The sequence below is a fragment of the Lepidochelys olivacea genome, assembly GCF_965140295.1.
Source record: "Lepidochelys olivacea isolate rLepOli2 genome assembly, chromosome: 3".
Taxonomy (NCBI): domain Eukaryota; kingdom Metazoa; phylum Chordata; order Testudines; family Cheloniidae; genus Lepidochelys; species Lepidochelys olivacea.
In genome coordinates this window covers 133,930,764-133,946,380 of record NC_140413.1, presented here as the reverse complement: position 1 = coordinate 133,946,380, position 15,617 = coordinate 133,930,764, and the positions used below count along the sequence as shown (strand labels likewise).

The 15,617-nt window shown below is 39.8% G+C and overlaps 1 protein-coding gene across 2 annotated transcripts in view; it reads right to left on the bottom strand.

Moving 5' to 3' along the window:
• Positions 1 to 15,617, bottom strand: part of MAP3K21 (mitogen-activated protein kinase kinase kinase 21) — a 64,036-nt gene that overhangs the window by 28,966 nt on the left and 19,453 nt on the right. For both annotated transcript variants that reach the window (XM_084623500.1, XM_084623501.1), the window contains exon 2: positions 11,233 to 11,413. In XM_084623500.1, the coding sequence (XP_084479626.1) occupies positions 11,233 to 11,413 (181 nt within the window). The remainder of the gene's footprint in view (positions 1 to 11,232; positions 11,414 to 15,617) is intronic.

Here is a 15,617-nt window from a genome sequence, read left to right as displayed (position 1 = left end):
TCTGAGTAGTTTTGTATCATCTGCAAATTTTGCCACCTCCTTTTCCCCTTTTTCCACATCATTTATGAACATGTTAAATAGGACTGGGCCCAGTACAGATCCCTGGGGTACACCAATATTTACCTCTGTCCATTCTGAAAACTGACCATTTATTTCTACCCTTTGTTTCCTATCTTTTAATCAGATACCAATCCATGAGAGAACCTTCCCTCTTATCCCATAACTGCTTATTTTGCTGAAGAGCCTTTGGTGAGGGACCTTGTCAAAGGCTTTCTGAAAATCTAAATATCCAATATACACTATATCCAATAGATCCCCTTGTCCACATGCTTGTTGACCCCCCTCAAAGAATTCTAGTAGATTGGTGAGGCATGATTTCCCTTTACAAAAATCATGTTGACTATTTCCCAACAAATTATGTTCATTTGTGTGTCTGACAATTTTGTTCTTTACAATAGTTTCAACCAATCTGCCCGGTACTGAAGTGAGGCTTACTGGCCTGTAGTTGCCAGGGTCACCTCTGGAGCCCCTTTTAAAAAATTGGTGTCACAGTAGCTATCCTCCAGTCATTTGGTACAGAAGCTGATTTAAATGATAGGTTACAGATGACAGTTAGTAGTCCTGCAATTTCACATTTGAGTTCCTTCAGAACTCTTGGGTGAATACCATCAGGTCCTGGAGACTTATTACTGTTTAGTTTATCAACCCTGTAATAGTCTTGGCCTTCACAACATCCTCTGGCACAGAGTTCCACAGATTGACTGTGCATTGTGTGAAGAAATACTTCCTTTTCTTTGTTTTAAACCTGTTGCCTAATAATTTCATTTGGTGACCCCTAATTCTTGTGTTATGAGAAGGAATAAACAACACTTCCTTTCGCAACATGAGTCATGATTTTATAGACCTCTATCATATCCCACCCTAGTCGTCTCTTTTCCAAGCTGAAAAGTCTCTGTCTTATTACTTTCTACTCATATGGAAGCTGTTTCATACCCCTAATAATTTCTGTTGCCCTTTTCTGTATCTTTTCCAATTCCATATTTTTTGAGACAGGGCGATCAGATCTGCATGCATTATTCAAGATGTGGACCTACCATGGATTTATATAGAGGCACCTATTTATGTAGAAGCACCTCTCAGGCTGAACTACAGCAGTTTCCTGGCCACAAAGCCTTCAGCATTTAGGATACTCCAACTAGTACAGAACACTGCACAACCTCTCTTCAGCAACACATTCATCTGCTAATACACCACCTCTGTCCTACACTGGTTTCCCATAGAATTCAGAATCGAGTTCAAGGTGCTCAATGGACTGGTCCCAGGATATCTAAAAGATTTCCTAAACTCCAGAACAAAGACCATAGTCAACAATTCTGCTCCTCAGGAACAGTGAAACTCTCTATAGTAAGGGTAAAGTTTGTTTGTGCAGTAGAAGGAACTTTCTTGTGGGCCAGTCCCAGACTGTGGGATGAACTCTCCCAGGAATGAAAATGCATCATAAACCTTGCCACCGTCTGCTCCAAGTGCAAGACTAATTTCTTTGATCTTGCCTTCTCTAACACATACGAAGAAACTTGTATAGTTAATAATTAAAAACAAACCTAAATCCCTGCAAAAATAAGAAACTCAATTGCACATGCTTCTTTTCCTAGGAAGAGGATGAAAGGACAAACACCATGTGACAGATGTGTAGTCACACTGCTTGATGAACTACTGAAAGGTGCTCAGATACCAGATGATGAGAGCGGTATGAGAACATCGGCAGAGTAAATATACTTTGACTTAGTACTGCATGACAGAGTGATACTGTATAGTGCTTTAAATCCCCCCCCCCAATCAATAAAGCACATTATATGGATTAAGAAACGGCTAATGGGGAAGGGTCAACCAGAAGCTGTGGATAGGGAGTCATCACTGAATGTGGGTGTTTCTAGTGGGCTTCTGCAGGGAGCAATAGTAGCCCAACACTATTGAATATTTTCACCAATGAATGGGAAGTAAATATAAAGTTATTACTGATAAAATTTTGGATGACAAAAGATTGGTGGAGTGGTAAATAATTATGAGGACAGAGCAGTCCTTCAGGGAGATCTGATTCAAGCAAAATATGTTTTAATACCTCTAGGAACAACGAATGGAGGCGATACCTACTAAATGTAGGACTGTGTCCTGGAAGGAAGCGACTCTGAAAAGGATTTAGGCATCAGAGAAATATAGGGCTGGAAGGAACTTCTCAAAGTTATCCAGACCATCCCCCCCATGCTGAGGCAAAACCAAGTATAACCCTAGATCCGTGGTCTCCAAACTGGGGTGCGTGCACCCCGAGATGATCTCAGGGGGTGTGCAGCAGCAGGAGCACTGCCGGATGGCACTCCACCATTTTGTTTCTTCAGCCACAGTTCTGCACGTCCATGGCTGGTGTTCCACTCCTGCGGCAGGCCTTCCGATCTTCTTCCGTCGGCAGCATGCCTGTGGCACGCCTTCCAGTCTTCACCCTGGGGGTGCGTGAGCCAAAAAGTTTGGAGACCACTGCCCTAGATTATCCCTCACAAGTGTTTGTCCAACCTGTTCTTAAAAACCTCAAACAATGCAGATTTCACAGCCTCCCTTGGAATTTAACTATCCGTATACTAAAGGAACACTTTCTAATGTCTACCTGAAATATCCCTTGCTGCAGATTAAGCCCATTACTTCTTGTTTTACCTTCAGCGGACTTGGAGCACAATTAGTCACAGTCCTCTTTATTACTGCCCTAACATATATTTGAAGACTTATCAAGTCCCCCCTCAGTCCTGTTTTCTCAAGACTAAACATGACAATTTTTTTTTTAAACCTTTCTTCATAGGTCAGGTATTTTAAACCTTTTATCGTTTTGTTTTCTCTTCTGGACTCTCTCTCATTTGTCCACGTCTTTCACACTGCATGGTACCCAGAACTGGACAAAGTACTCCAGCTGGGATACCAGTGCTGAGCAGAATGAAACTGTTACCTCCCATGTCTTATATACTCCTGGTAATACCCCAGAACGGTTAGCTTTTTTGGCCACTGCATCACATTGTTGACATATATTCAAACTGTCATTCACAATAAACCCGAGATCTTTTTCTGGAGTACCACGGCATAGCCAGTTATTCCCCATTTTGTATTTGTGCATTTGATTTTTCCTTTCTAAATGTAGTACTTTGGACTTGTCTTTATTAAATTTCAGCTTGTTGATTTTACACCAATTCTCCAAGATCATTTTGAATTCTAATCTTGTCCTCCAAACTGCTTGCAACCCCTCCCAGCTTGGTGCCAATCTGTAAATGTTATAAGCATACTCTCTACTCCGTCATCCAAGTAATTAATGAAGGCGACAAAAAAACTGAACATGAGCTCCCACTGTGATGCTATGGCAAAAAGGGTTACTGTAACCCTTGGATGTATAAACGTGAGTTATGAGTAGATGTAGGGAGGTGATTTTACTTCTGCTTATGACACTGGTGAGACCAATACTAGAATACTGCATCCAGTTTTGGTGTCCACATTTTAAAAAGAAAATTGAAAAATTGGAGCAGGCATAGAAAAGAGCCATAAAAATGGTTGAAGGGCTAGAGAAAATGTCTTATGGTGAGAGTATTAAAGAAGTCAATCTATTAATTTATCAAAGAAAACTGAGATGTGACTTGATTATGACATATAAATACCTTCAGGTGGACAAAACACTGGGTACTACTTCAATTTAGTGGGGAAAGACCAAACAAGAACAAATGTCTAGAAGCTGAAGACAGACAAAATCAAGTGAGAAATTATTTTTATTTTATTTATTTAACAGAGACTGTGTTTACTACCAGAACAAACTACCAAAGGAAGTGATAGATTCTCCATCTCTTGATGTCATCAAATCAAGAGTGGATGCTATTCTAGAAGATATATTTTAGTTAAATAGAAGTTGTTACTGAGCTCAACACAGGGGTCACTGGAGGACATTCTGTGGTGATATACAGGAGGTCAGACTAAATGTCTAATGGTCCCCTTTGGCCTGCAAATCTTTGAATCTATGAAACTCTGTTCTTGGCCTTTCTGCACACACCCCTTTATCAAAATTTCCTCCTCCACGTGGGGGGTTTGGTGCAGTGGTTGGTTGGGTCAGGATTACAGACCATAAAAACCTCTTTATGCAGAGAGACAGCACCAAATTATGCAGCAATACTATGAGGAAATTCATGCAGAAGCTTCCCTTTTGTGCAAAACAAAGTCTTATACAAATCCTTGGGAATGCTTAAATAAAGATGTCACCAGTGATCAGCACAATTGTGCAATTTTTTATTTTTATAAATAGCGACTTCTTTACTTATTTTACAGTTTCAAAGCCAAAGCAAACAAATGCAATCAATCACTTCATTTCATTAATGGTGAATCATTACTCACTACATTTGCAGTTAAGTCTGATCACAAAAGGATTAAAAAACATGACGCTTGGCTATTTCCAGAAATTTCTGTGCATGATAGCAAATAAGTTGAAAGAAACCAAGATGTATTTTGGTGGAAGCATCTCAATGTGGTGACCTGCCTCTTTCAGACACCATTCATTGACTATTCAGACAAAAATGATATGTCCCTACCCTAGAAAAATCCTTCATCTACCTTCTCTGTAGCTCTTTTCTATGTAACTGGAATAAAGCATTAATATTTAAAATAAAGTTTCAAATATTGCTTAATTCAACAGAATCAACAACATTATTTACATAAATAGTAGACTTCATTATAGCAAAAGTGTTGTCATTATAGGTATAAAGTTGCAGAGATAACATACAATGCCGGGAACCATTTTGGGATAACAAACAACACTAGATGCCACTTTACATGTTTCCACAAACTTGGCCAAATTCATGAGTGGCATTTCTATGATGTAATTTTGGGATTAAAAAGGAAAGGAGATGTAGATATTCTAGCCGCAAATAGAGTTCTCCAAATTCCACTGACGTGGACCAAGTCACATTCCTGCTGCATAAATCTCACAGCAACAATGAAGACACTAGCTGGTTCAACTAATTGTAATATATAGGAATAGGGTAGCAGTCATTTAAGTAGTTTGTGAGCACTCTAGTGGTGCTCACTGTTTTCTATGTTTTAAGAAACCACTCCGAACAGCAGTATTCATTAAACTAAGACCTTGAATGTTTGCAATATAGTTAACAAACATGATTTTGTGGCAGTCAACTGTGCACAGGTAGTGTCTTCTTGTTCTTTTTGTTGTGTAATGAGAAAAAGACATCACTAATCACAACAAATGTTTTCTATATCTAACACAATTTTTGATAAATGTAGACATTTGAGAGGGGGTCCAGGGCTGGGTGAGGGGGGTTGGGTGAGGGAGGGGATTTGGGGTGCAGGCTCTGGGAAATGCTTACCTAAGGCAGCTTCTGGAAGCAGCCAGCATGTCCCTGTGGCCCCTAGGCACAGAGGTGGACAGGGGGCCTTGCACACTGCCCCCGTCCGCAGGCACCACCCCCAATTGGCAGTTTCCGGACAATGAGAGCTGTCAAGTCAGCGCTAGGGGAAGCGCGCAGAGACCCCTGGTCACACCTGTGCTTATAAGCCAAAGGTACATGCCGGCCGCTGTGGTCAATCAGACTTTTAGTGGCCCAGTCAGCTGTGTTGACTGGACCCGCCGGGTCCCTTTTTGACCAGGCATTCCAGTCGAAAACTGGACACCTGGCAATCTTAGGTGAATGGCATGTCTCTGCTCCTTCAGAGGAGTCTGACAGTTGTGGGGATGTGTCAGTTGGGGTGACCAAGACCAAGGCCACACACTGATAGTCAAAACCTACCTCCTTATTCAAACTCCCTATACAGTATGTCAGGTTTCAGAGTAACAGCCGTGTTAGTCTGTATTCGCAAAAAGAAAAGGAGTACTTGTGGCACCTTAGAGACTAACCCATTTATTAGAGCATAAGCTTTCGTGAGCTACAGCTCACTTCATCAGATGCATATCGTGGAAACTGCAGCTGTTCCCACGATATGCATCTGATGAAGTGAGCTGTAGCTCACGAAAGCTTATGCTCTAATAAATTGGTTAGTCTCTAAGGTGCCACAAGTACTCCTTTTCTTTATACAGTATGTGTGATCATGGGCCTGGATGGGCCACGCTGAGAATGCCAACTCAGGGCAGACTACAAGAATTAGGGTAGGTCAGACCACCCCCTGTCCGCCCAACCCCCATGCAGCTGGACCCCCCATACCCAGACACTTTGCTGAGCTTCACTCCCACCCCCAGCCCCCTCCCAGCCGGTGATCTCTACCCTGTGCCAGGCTCAACCGCTAGTCTTGGCTAGGCTAGGAGAGGTGCGCACTTCCTGTGCACAAAGTGGGCCAAGTGTGGGTCAGACTCACCACCAGAAACCTCCCCCGACTCCACACCTCCACCCCCCGCTTCTTGCCCCCATCGCTCCTCAGCTGCGGAGGAAGGGGTCATTGTGTGGGGGAGCTGCTCCCGCATCTGCCCAATCCCTGGTCATCTGGACCCTCCCATATCCAGGCCTCCCCACCACTGAGCCCCACCCCTCTGCATCCGGACCCAGACCCCTACACCCAGACCATCCCCCCAGAGCACCCTGCACTCAAACCCTCACCCTGACGAGCCCCACCCCCTATGCACCTGAACCTCCACCCCACTGAGCCCGAACCAGTTGCACCCAGGACCTCATCCCACCAAGCCCCATTCCCCCAGCACCCAGACTCTCCCCCCGCCCATTACCCCTGCACCCAGAACCTTCTCAATGAGCCCCCGTGCATCCAGATTCCCCACACTGAGCCACCTGCACCCAGAATGCCCCACATGGAACCCTCTCACCCCATACCTGGATCACACACATTAAGCCCCTCCACACATGGATCTTGAGCCTTCCCTTGCCCACAGCTGGTGTGCCTGGTGCAGGGCTGCTAACCCTGGTGAGTTGCTTCACCTGCTACTCCTGAGGGAATTCTGCACCAATAAAATAAAATAAAAAAATTCTGTGCACAATATTTTAAAATTCTTCAAATTTTATTTTTCAATAAATAAACGTGGAGGCTCCCACATGGCAGTGGGGAGCACAGATCACTGGCTGCATGGAGGTGGGAAGATGACCCTGCAATCCCCTCCTCCCCCACATCCTTGGGACACTGACCTCTAGGGCACGCCTGGCCCTTGCGCTGTGTCAGGGTTGGGTGCAGCCTTGCTACCGAATTTGTGTCGGGGTGGGGCGGGGGAGGGGAAGGTATTGCAGGGTCATCTCCTACCTTCATGCAGCCAGTGGCCTGCACTCCCCATTGCCATGCTGGAGCCTCCCCATTTATTTATTGACAAATAAAATTTGCAGAATTTTCAAGTATTGTGTACAGAATTCCCTCATGAGTTCTGAACTTTGAACACGAATAGGAACTCTACTGAACCTCTGCATCTCTTGCTTTTAAGTCCAAGTCTAGGCAAACAGAGAAGTCTCATGTTCTTCTGGTAAGGTCATAGACTGTTCTTTTAAACATGATTTCAATTAGTCTCCCTCTCAGCCTATATCAAAAATATAATTATTTCTTCTGAGAACTTTAACCAAAGTTCAGCAAACAGTGGCTAAAAAGACAAGAAAACCTCCCTAAATAAATTCTTCATTGTACTGATCAGGTTCAATTACCTTCAGAATTCAAAGCCTTTAAATACTACGTAGTTTTCCATCTGGTCAAAACAGATGTGGAACTTTAGCAAACCAAAATACTAACAAGATGAGAATGTCCCCTCTCCTTTAAAAAAACAACAACCTGGAAAAAGGCTTGGCTGTTTAGCCCAAGTACTGTACTAGGAGCAAGCAAAAAAACAAAACAAGAAACCTCATACACGCATAGTAAAGCCATGCTTAGGTTTTTGAGAGGCACTGTTCCATAAATTGTTCTTACAGACAGTGATAGGATTTCTTCTCTCTTGCCTACATAAGTAGCTACTTGTGCACTGTAAATTCTATGAGCCGAAATACAAATACATTCAGCCTAAGCATCTAGAGTCTCGGCACTTACAAGAGAAAGTTAAAGAAAATACTCAGGAACCATCTCCCATTACATGTCCTTTTGGCCAAGAAGATATGAGGATACAATTCAGAGATGTAATGCCTAACAGTTCAATCTGAAAATTGTTAGCTTACTGTCCTTCAGGTGACCTAAGATTTTCACACTGTAAATTCAGGATGCTGTATTAAGACACAAAGCAGCCATTGCATACTCAGTTCAATTATTATTCCTAGCATAGCTTCTTCCTTTTGATACACATCCTGAATGGTAGTTGCTTGAACTTAGATAATAAATATTCTTTTAAAATGTATTTTATTCTCCGCTTCTTCTCCTAAAGCAAAGCCATATACATAATTTCATTCAGCAGAGCTTCCTAGTGTTGCTAGATTTTGGAACACAAGAAGTAAATGCATCAATGCCTACTGCTGATACTTTTTATGAAAGTCTTGCTGAGGATTTTTGGACTTGAGGTACGTATATGTATGGCAGAATCCCTAAAGGTATTGCAATTTAAGGTGAGAACATTCTAAAAGGAAATCAGTCACAATTTAGATATTCTGAACAGAATTCTACCAAACATGCTGTATGGAAATCCTTGCCAAGATCTCCACCCAGAACATGTTTTTAAAAAGCAATGCCCAATTACAGCGTGACTATATTTTACAATCCATTTTATCCATCTTCCTATAATTTAAAGCAAGAGTAAAGATCAACAAAAAGACAGTGTTTGGAAACCAAGAAGGCCTAAACCAAACTGCACAACATAAGGCTTACTAATTAAAAATCTCTCCTGTTACAACTCATCATTGAACTAAATACTTACATTTTTACAAGAGAGGCGTGCAGAAGAGAAGGTGAAGAAGAGAAATACTGTAGATTCCAAAAATGTAAACTAATGTTGCAGTAGAATATAACAATTGCACCAAAGCATACCCCTTTCAGATACCTAAAATCACAGCAACAAGACTTGACAGGACTTGTAATTAAGCATGGAACAAAGCTGGTTATGGAAATACCTATATCCATCCTCCACCCTACCCAAACAAAAAATAAATGCCTCTTCTCTAATGGACACCACCTGAAACGGATATAAAGCACTCAACATACTGAGGAATTAGTATCAAACTTAAGATGGGTAAAAGGTGCATCACAAAGAAGTGGTGAAGTCTACAGAACTAACCTGAACATACCAAAAGCATTACTTCATAATGCAGAATAGCAGTGAGACACTTCTTAAAAAAAAAAAAAAAAAAACAAAAACAAAAAAAACCCAGGACTCTATGTTAGTTTAAAAAAAAAAAAAAACATGCATAAGATTATATCAGACAATAGATTAGGGAGCTAAAGCCTCCCTCCTCCCCAAATTGCAATTTACACAGCCTCATATGTTTTGGTTCCTCCTGATAAATACAAATTTGGAAGACAGACAAACAGGAGCTTTGCAGGGTAGAGCACAGGAACTGTAAAAGCCCATTTCACAATGATTGCTTTTCACAATATAACTTACTTTTCCACACAAATGATTTTAAATGATTTTATCCTCTGATACGGAAGAGCCTTAACTGTCTCATTCAAAAACCTCATTGATCTGCAAAGTCCTGTGGTTTACATGAAGTATCCTGAATGTCCTTATTAAATAAGAAATATCCATGAATTTAAAATAAGGAGTCCCACCGCAGAAAATAAAGTAGAAATACAGTTTTAATTTATACTGACTGCACCTCCAACTCCATCCTGATTAATGGAAATACATTCAGTACACATTTATGGGATTACTATGGGATTAAAACATGTTATTTGCAATTAAATGCAGCCTTTACACTAAATTTTGTATTTTTTGCTAATCAGGAAGATGCACTCTAACTACATACATTTACTTAAGCGATTATATAGCCTAACTTACATTTAGTCAGATTTTTAATTTTTACGATCCATTTCTTATTTACTACAGGATTTTTTTACTTGTGCTTTGTCTCAGGCTCTACTTGGATGGATAGTCAAACTCAATTAAAATGAACCAAAAAAGGTATTTAAAAAAAAAACAAACAAAAACTACCTTAAATGTGCTGGATACATAAGAAAAAATCAAAAAGTTTAAACATGTTTTGCACTTAAAAATTAACTGACTTAGTAAACAAAGGAAATATTATCTGTAGTTAGTGAATTGAACTGGATCGTTTCTGGTTGCTATGTCCTTCAAGATTTCAGAACTAGTATGCCTCATCCTTGTACCTAGTTTTCATTCCTAAATTGGAAGAGGAAAAACAAGCTTTCTTGCTTTTTTAACTCCCAATTGCTTTCTTAACTTTGAAAGAATTATTTATTGAACTACTTCAGTTCAATAAACAGAAATAAGATATTCCTCTGTACCTGCAGAAGAGTATACTGCTGTTAAAATCTGGTTTAGCATGTCAACAAACTATGGTTCCAGGTACTTAGCCAGTGACTTCCCCAGTTCAGTGGAAACTAACAGCAAATGTACTGCTTAACATTATTTCTGTGTTTAATTGTAATGATTAATTGATTGTAGTAAGCTTAGTACTTAAAGATGGGTTGACAATTCAAATTTAAATTTTAAATCAGTTTATTTTTAAAAAATAAAGTATATTTAATTTAAATTGAAATAAAAACATCCTTTTTTTAGAAGTCACTGATTTTTAATCAATCCTGTTTACTACAAAATAATCATAAATTAGTCTCATTTGTTGTATTTATTATGAGACTTTTCAGCAAGTAGAAAATAAATACCCTATTAACAGGCAGTGCACGCATTAATGTTACACAAATAAGAGCCCTTTGTCTCCCAAGTAAAACATCTAGGATCTTCAACAGACAACAAACTGAAGGGCTGCTCCTATTGAAATGTTGTTTTCTTTTAAAAGGCCACTTACTTCCCTTATTGTAAGAATGATTCAGTCAGTCAATCTTCTCTTGAGATAGAATGTCGATCTGTGGGGACACCTACCGTAGGTAGTTAAGATATGGGCATTCATAGGTAGCCGAATCAAGGTATATTTTGAAATATGAGAATTTTACTTGGCAAGTGGTAAATTTCTTCCAAACTCTCAGACCAACACCATCAGTAAACCATTAAAACAGACAGAACAATTTCAACACAGAGGATTTCCTCAAATATTCATTTTTCTTTCAAGATTCTCAGGATGAGGAACTTAGCTATCAAGCAAGCAGTCTTAAGTGGGACTAATCACTCACCTCCAGATATCACTTCCTTTAGAAAACACGGAGGACTTGATAACTTCAGGTGCCATCCATGCATAGGTACCTGCTGCGCTCATTTTGGTTGTTCTATGCCATTCCCTAGCCAGGCCAAAGTCCGTAATCTTCAAAGTTTTATTACACATGTCATCATGTTCTATCTTCTGAAGTAACAAAACTGCAGAAAAACAAAGTTTGAATTTGAGAATGTTCTCATGTAGCAAAATACAGGTTTATATTGTAACATTTTAAATACAAAGGTTATATTAACGCAATGTTGTAGTTAATATTTTAAGTGACCAGAAGTGAGTAATTTTGAGTTTTGATTCCTATAGCCACTGTAACCTCGCACCTTGCACCTATGAATTACCAGGTTAATCTACAGCATACTGTGCATGTTTCATTTAGAATTTCTTGACTTGTATTTAAAATCTTAGCCATAGTGTTGTATTAACAGATTTGGAATGATAGCTTCCTTTATTAAAAAGAGGCAAAGAGAAGTGTGATGGATCATGTGTTCTAACTCACAATGGGAGATCCAGATAACTACCACAATGAATCATATCCTCTTCTGAGCTTGCTCATCACAAATATTTATTCAATGTCCAGTTCCCACAATCCCTGCCCACAACAGCAACTGTTATTTTAGCATTTATGGCATACAGATCAAAGGTTAAGTTACAGATAAGAATAATTAGCGCATAAGTGTTTTCTAGTAATATAAGCTGCAAAGCACAAAACAACAAGGTAACCGACTAAACTGTAAATGAATTTGTCATAATTTGAACTGATGACCTTGCATTTGTATTAACTGATCATGGTTTTAGTTTGGGGCAGTAAAATAAAAAGTTGTTACAGATATTTCAGAATTCTATCTTAAAACTTAGAGGTAAAATACTGAAGCAAATAGGTCACTTCCTAAAAGCCTCTCACCTCTACTTTAGAGGAGATACTAAGGCTAACATGTACGTATAGGCTAAGATCTCAATAATTAGTATTAAGAGAACAAAGTTAAAATAATTATGAGTGTTAGTCCTTTAGATTTGAATGAAAGGCCTATTGTTTTCAATTACATTTCAAATGAGTTCAGTAGAATTCCTGAAATTCCTTGTCAGTGTGACTGAAACTAAAAACAGTGAATCTTGCACAAAGTTAATAATTGGAATATGGCCAAGTTTCATTCTACAAAGGAACAAAAAGGCTTATAGCACTTCAAACTTCCGTTTCCTGACGGTAGTCAGGAAGAACTACATTATTGTATATACACATTAGTCAGCTGGGAAGCAAAATGCTCACCATAACTAATAAACCCAGTGCCTAAGCAAATTCTTCTAGACTGGTAACCTAGCAATCTGTGCTAGACTATCCTTTTGTGACTTCTGCTGATTTCTGACCCTCATTAGCTTCATTCCAGAACTGGCCTTTACAACCTTGTTAGCCTTCTCACTCAATCCGGAGCTAATTGTTTTTCTAATCCTTATCTAGAAAATATACTTTCATAAACCAAGAAGTTTATTTACAGCTGATATTACAGCAGGATGAAAAACATTTTCAATTTATCAATTTACTCAACATTTAGATGTGCATAACAAGTTATTTTTTTTTGTTGAAAAAAATCATATTTACATTAGTACTCTCTCATGTCTAAAATTTAAGCATAAACCATTTCAGAGCAAACTCCAAGGACACAACATTTTAAAAAGTTTACACTGCCAACAATAAATCCGTCATAATTAGATTAGAAAAGCACCAATGCAGATCATAAGTAATTCATACACTTGTCCTCTACAGATAGTTATATCCAAATTTTAAATCAGAAACACCAGAAGTGACTAATCAGGACTACTCAAAATGTAACTGAAGGATTGGAGCCCCCAAGACAGGTCAGACACTAAATAAAGCCATTTCCCCCTGGCCCAAGTAAAAGCTTGTGCATACTTCCTCCCCTTCTCTCCCGCCCCCCACCCCTTCCAAAAGTCAAACATTTCACCTGTAACAAAACACAGAGCTACAGAATGAGTTCTCTCTTTTGTAAGAGTAGCATAAATTTATCAGATTGGATGGTTGAGGAAAAATCTCTCCCCTTCCCTTCTGCAGTACTGGGAAGTGATCAGCAGCCCTATGGACAAGTGTTCAGAAGCTTTTTAAAGTATTTGCTTTCTGCAAATTATGGCAACCTAACATGCAGTTTAATTCAAATGCTACATTTCTTAATACAAAACTAAAGCCTGAAATACTTGCTATTCAAATGTTGCCTGTGCTGTACAATGAAAGGGTGACTATTTGACCACATTTTAAAATAAATAAATTATATAAAAACTACTGGTTGTCTCACTTTTGCTCCTTTCAGCTAAGTTCCTGTCCTTTGCCCTCAAATATTTCCCAGTCTCTCTTCTAGACCACAGCCCTTCACACAATTCTTTAATGGAAAAGAGTTCTGTGCCATTTTGACAGAACCTCAAAAGGGGCAAGGCGCGCCCCCCCCCCCCAACATCCTCTCTCTCTCTTTAGAGATTGAAAGCTTTTTCCTCTTTGGGACAGGCTGTATGAAATTCTCAAACAGTCTGAGATCCAAATTGTATAATTAAAAAGAGGATTAAGATGATAGATCCGATTAAATGAAGAGAAACAGTATATATAACAAAAACTGCTAGTTTATCTAGACTAACCCAACACTTGATAAACTAGGGAGGTACTACAGGTTTAGTTACAGTCTATATAGAAAATCTCTGACAGCTTTTTTCCTCTCACTCTCATGCATCTCCCAGTCTGAGGCTTCTTTGAGCAAAGCAACATCTGATACATCCACTTTTTTCTTTCCTCTTAAGTACTTAGCTTCTCCTAGGATCGGAGTGTCTCAATTAACTATCTCCTTTCAGTTACAAACTGTCATCATTTTGATCTTCAAGGAGCTAAGAGTTCATTCTCTCTCTCATATGAAGGTACTTGCACAGATGTCCTGGCCTATCATCATACCAGTCAAGCCTCCACCAATGTGGCACTCCCCAGCTTTAATACAGTGCTTCCTTCACTGCTTCATTTCACTCCAAATATTCTTTTCAAGGTAGTTCCCCACACCTACAAACTTCCAGGGAACAGTATCAGAGGGGAAGCCATGTTAGTCTGGATCTAGATTCTTTGCCGCTTTTCCAGTTACTTTCTCCCCACCGCCTTATGGTCCCTTATTGGGAAGGAATCCTTTTGGAATGCTAATTAACGTATTTTTCTAATGTTTACGGTCCCTAACACAGGAGACAATTCAGTAGAGGCTTACTAAAGAGACTGGGGGAAGGGCAGGGAATTTTAATGATTATTTATGATTTCTAATTGCAGTAGCACAGTGAATAGGGACCCACTGTGCTAGGCCTTGCACGGACATAAAAAAAACGATGGCCCCTATCTAAAAGAGCTTACAATGTAAGTTTCAGGCTTTGTCTACGCTTACCAGGGACCTATGCAGCTGCGATCAAGGCAGCAGGGGTCGATTTAGCAGCTCTAGTGAAGAACTGCTAAATCGACCGCAGAGCACTCTCCTCCAGTCAACTCTGGTACCTTACTCCTCTCGTTCCGGTGGAGTAAGTCAATGGGAAAGCACCTCCCGTCAACTCAGTGCAGCGTAGACATCGCAGTAAGTCGATCTAAGCTATGTCAACTCTAGCCATGTTATTCACATAGCTGGAGTAGCGTAACTTAGAGATTGTTTGAGAGTGGAGGGACAGAGAAGAGTACAAGGAGCCCCAGAACATACCAGTGCAGGATCCAGGCACACGACAGATATAGGGTGAAATCCTACTCCACTGAAATGAACGGCAAGACCCCCATTAACTCCAATGGGGCCAGGACTGTACCCCAGCTGTTTCCTTAGGTATTTAGGTGAAGGGCTAGCTAGTGTGATTACAAGTGCTTCACAACACCAAAGAGTGTAGCCAAGGAATCCCCAACCCTCCTCAGTGCAATGTTCTTTAGGGAGACCAGGGGGGAGTTTTAGTTTGCAGCACATCCAGGAGATTTCCCATTAGCAATAGTGAGCTCTAATTGTTACCCTTCTAGTTAAACCTGGAGAGAATGAACAAGTCTAATACATCAGTCTTTTTCTTCTATTTAATGTAATAAAAAGAGTACAGTTTATTATATTTCTCCAATTATGGGTGCTCTTCTATAATCCCTATTTAATAAAAATATGAAGCAATTGCTTACATCTTTTCTGTTTCACAGGGTTCATGAAATCTGAGGATTGTTTGTAAAATAGTTTTGGAAGAAGTTCATTGCATACTCTGATGATTTTTGTTGATCTGCAGTCCATAGCAGTTTAACTCAAAAAGTTGTTAGCCTCTCTCCTAAGTTTGACCATGGAGAGACCCCAAAGACCGTCATACATTTGA